General features: G+C 44.5%; 1 protein-coding gene across 1 annotated transcript; it reads left to right on the top strand.

The window, feature by feature from the left end:
• Positions 1-1054: 1054 nt before the first annotated feature.
• Positions 1055-4458, top strand: LOC127778544 (uncharacterized). The gene is made up of 4 exons (XM_052305164.1): positions 1055-2092; positions 2724-2897; positions 3523-4160; positions 4259-4458. The coding sequence occupies exons 1-3, from the start codon at positions 1121-1123 to the stop codon at positions 3862-3864; spliced, it is 1488 nt and encodes a 495-aa protein (XP_052161124.1). The 5' UTR covers positions 1055-1120; the 3' UTR covers positions 3865-4160; positions 4259-4458.

Below are 4458 nucleotides of genomic sequence, written 5' to 3'. Positions count from 1 at the left end.
TGAAGAAGAAGACAGATATTGGTGGGTTTAGCTTGTGTTGCACTTTGTTGTATTAAGGTGTTTCATTTTGTTTTGATTCGAATTCAATGTTACATATGTTGATTCTTCATGTTGCAATCGATATGTTTCGATTGCATTTGGTTGAAACACTTTCGTCAAAGTGATAAAACATTTTTCTCTGATTTGATGAAACATCTGAAAATGCGTGAAATTTTTTTAGTAATGTTTGAGCTTTTTTTTTTACTTTTTGTTGCGTGTTTCATTCCATTTTAATTTGATGTTGCTTAAATTGATTTCATGGTGTGGCAATCCGTATCGTTGAATATTTCATTTGGTTGAAACAATTTTGCTCAAGCGCTGAAACATTTTTCTCTAGCAGCGAAACATCTAGAACATTTTCATTGAAACAATTTTTACCGAGGGATGAAACATATGAAACATTTCTCGATAGTACGGTGCAACACCGTCCGATGATTTGCATCAGATCGGATGTCCGATCCTTAGCAGCCTCCAAATTGTAATGACATGTGTCGGGGTTACGGATAAGGTATACCCTCTATCCTTGGATGTACGTTGACTCGGAGATTAACTGACCCGCGGTATATAAGGGACCCCTGGGCAGGACCTAAGACATCGAATATCACCGCTAACACATCCACCACAGCCTACGGAGTCGGAGCCTGCAGGAGTAAGTCACCGGGAGATCTAGTCGGACCAACTCGACTACGGTCTCGTCGGTATCATCGACTCTGCTATACACTTTGTAATCTGTAGTTTTCATCATATAATCCTATACCAACTGGATTAGGGCTATTACATACCAAGGGGCCTGAACTAGTATAATCCTTGTCTTTTGCTTGCTTAATGTCGTACTACGTAGATCCTCGTACCAACGGATCCTAATACCCTCTATATCCGGTCTACGGGTATCCACCGTCGATAACATGCTTCCAATTTTATCAATAATAATGACATTTTTCTAAAGATGTAAATTTATAATGGCATGATCCAATGAACATTTTTTTTCCGAATTAAACAGAGAGGATGGGGAAAATGACAATTAGGGAGTCACACCAAATTGGAAAACCGCATTCCCAAAACCCTACCCGACGAAATTGCAATGGCGGACGGCGGCGGCGGGGGCGGCGACCTCCTGAGCGCGCTCCCCGACGACGTCCTCCACCTCATCCTCCTCCGCCTCCGCTCCGCCGCCGCCGCGGCGCGCACCAGCGTCCTCGCCCGCCGCTGGCGCAGCCTCTGGACCACCCTCCCGGAGCTACGGTTCCCCGCCGTCACCGACCTCGCTCGCGTCACCGCCGCGCTCCTCTCCCACGACGCCCCGCTCCTCCACCGTCTCGAGCTCTGCAGCCACGACCCCGCCCCGCACGAGGTCGCCGCCGTCCTCCACTTGGCCGCGCGCAGCTTAGCAGGCAAGCTCCTCCTCGACATCGTGATGAGGAAGAAGAGAAATCCGGCGGCGGCGGCGGCGGCCGGGATTGGGGCCGCGTTTCACATCCCCTGCTTCCGGAAGGCCACGGAGATCAGCATCCGCTTCGCCTACCTTACCATCCGGCTGCCTCCCTTCGGTGTCTTCGCGAAGCTGTCCGTGCTGCGCTTGACCCGCTTCCGGCTTGACGACAGCCAGTGTGATCATCTCGGCGACATCGTCTCCTCCGAGCGGTGCCCGTCGCTGCAAGCGCTCACTCTCCGCAATTCTCAAGGCTTGTCAAATCTAGCCATCCGCTCCAAGACTCTCCTCACCGTTGGCCTCTTTGAGCTGGAAGAACTGCAGCAGCTCACGATTTCTGCTCCCATGCTTAGAACACTGCATCTGGTCCATTGCTTAGACAAGAGGGCGGTAAGAGCCGCTGACATCTCTACTCCGGCGTTGGAGAAACTTGGGTGGATTGGTCTGTGCGATTGGAACTCGGTCCACTTCAATGTGATACAACACCTCAAGAGACTCGACACCTTGAACCTTTCGGTGTATGGACCGCCGAATCTTGTCGATTCTCGATACCCGGGCTCTATGTCACTCCTCCAGAATTTCAAAGCAGTCTCAAATGTCGACCTCTATCTCATTTATCCATCTGTGAGTACACCTTCTCTCTTGTTGCTGAACTACATTATCGAAACGTTGAACGAAATGTCGTAATACTCTCTTTGTAGTTCCCCAGCAGCCACTGCTAGTATGCCGGCATAGGCACACAACATTTTAAAAGAGGATTTTGAAATTGTTGATATAACCCATGGTCCAGATATCATTTGTCCGAGTCCGTGTTTTAGTATATGTTTCACATTAGCATCTAAATAAGTGTCCTAATCAAACGTGAATATATAAGTTGGGAGGACATGTATGCACTCTGGTATGTGTATTTGCACATGATTGGTTAGATAATGGAGAAATTGAGGGCATTCCTGGATCAATTTCCCTTTAAAAGTGTTCCCATTGGATTTCTCAAGCCATACATATGGAACTTTCTGGATGTTCTTTATCTGAAGCTGTATATACCTCTCATACATTTCTCAATGTCCTCACCTCCTTAGTCCTGTGCAATGTCAAAATACACATATTAATTAAGGGATGGAATGGTGTACTTACTACAATAACTATATTAATGAATCTACAACTTCTGACCATTGATCAAGATCTTCAGTTTCCATTTGGTCCTGTTTTACACATTGTTATGTAAGACATTGTATGAATCTCTGTTAATTTGCAGAGCATGGTTGACTGTGAGTTCTTGATGGAGGACATGAATACTCTCCCTGCCATTGAGATCTTATCTCTGAGGTTAATAACAGCAGGCCATGCCTTTGGACCTTGTGTATTCCAATTGCTTAGGACGTCTACTGGTGTAAGAGAGTTGCACCTGGACTTGGATCATCACCTTAAGGTAATGCATACTTATTCAATGTGATTAAATACTTTGGTTGCTGTCAAAAGTGATAGAAGTATTTCTGCTTTTACGCACTCAGCTTGTTCCTCTAACTGTACACAGTGGTACTTGATGTGTCGGTCTCGATACTGATATGCCCCTCCATGGTTTATCTATTACAACTAATGGTCTTTCCATATTCAGAGTTTCAGACTATAGTGCCTTTGATTTTCCTGTCAGATCAACTCCTTGCATCCGATTGTTACATATGGCACATGGGATGTGAAAAATTGCAATGGTGATGAGTGCATCTCTCTCTCATCCTTGTACCCACCAAAGAGAGTAGTGCTGCTTTGGATTTCTGTGATATATGATTGAAATATAGCTGCCGATGTTACTTACTTACTGGTGATTGATATGGATTTGTTAGCCATATATTCAGGTTGGCGACTTAGAAGCAAACCACGCCATACGATAAATTGAAATCTTAACAGTAAATATTGTAATCGTGGTCGGTGTATCTGTGTAATGTTTTTTACTTCTTTTTTGTATTTCTCCCTTTCTCTACATGTCACAGTCACTTCTCTGGAGGGGATAGATTTAAATCATATGCCACTCAATATTATGAAACCAATGTTTTCAGGGAGAAGTTTCTTGCTCATCTGGCTGCATCTGTTACAAGCCGTCGGACTGGGAGAGTATGGATATCTGCTTGAATTTTCTCCAGAAAGTTGAAATCAACAATTTGAGTGGAGCAGAGTATGAAATATGTTTTGTGAAGCGACTGTTGACATGGGCGCCAGTGCTCAAGATGATTACAGTAATGTTTGGTCCTTCAGTAACTGTCAGCGAGGAGGTGTGCCAGGAGCTGCTTAGCTTCTCTAGGAGGTGTAGTCCAGGGATTTGCATGGAAATTTACTTGCACGGCAACAGAGCCAAGGTTATGTATAGAGCAGTGAACCTGAAGAGACCTAGAGATGATTAACTGACAATGAAATAGCGACCTGGAGCCTAGTATATTCAGTCAAAGGAGCACTGTAATTGGGCAATTTTCAAGCCCGCCTCTGAGATCAATCTGTTGTAAGGATGTTTGTCTCTCGTGATATAGGGATTAATTATGTATTTGAGCATGGTTCAATGCACTCTCAACTTGTTTCCGAAATCATTTTTGTGTGCAGGTTTTCAATCTGCTGTGAAAAATGTCCGACCGAAATTTGTCTGACTGAAAGGTTCTATATTATATATTACAGTTTTCGATCTCTACTTATCTGCCGTAGAATGGTAAGTACAGCTTATGTGGTAATAATATCTGTGTTTCGTTTCAGAAGCAAGCATATGGATTTGTTCATTCTGTTCCTCCATGTACCCACGTGTGACAGGTCTGTAGGACGGTTGGCGATTGTTCAATATTGCTGTCGCAATTGGGTCATCGTTTGTGAACACCGTTGACATCTTGTTGTCCCAACTCCATCTATGTACTCATCACCGTTGACATCACCATTTGCCGTAACCATTTGCTTTATTTCCCACTGGGACGTGCTTATGTGTTTTTTCCTTATTATAACTTCTAATACTCCCT

The sequence above is a fragment of the Oryza glaberrima genome, chromosome 7 (assembly GCF_000147395.1).
Source record: "Oryza glaberrima chromosome 7, OglaRS2, whole genome shotgun sequence".
Lineage (NCBI taxonomy): Eukaryota > Viridiplantae > Streptophyta > Magnoliopsida > Poales > Poaceae > Oryza > Oryza glaberrima.
The sequence above is the reverse complement of the archived record's forward strand: the minus strand, read 5'-3'. Positions and strand labels throughout refer to the sequence as shown.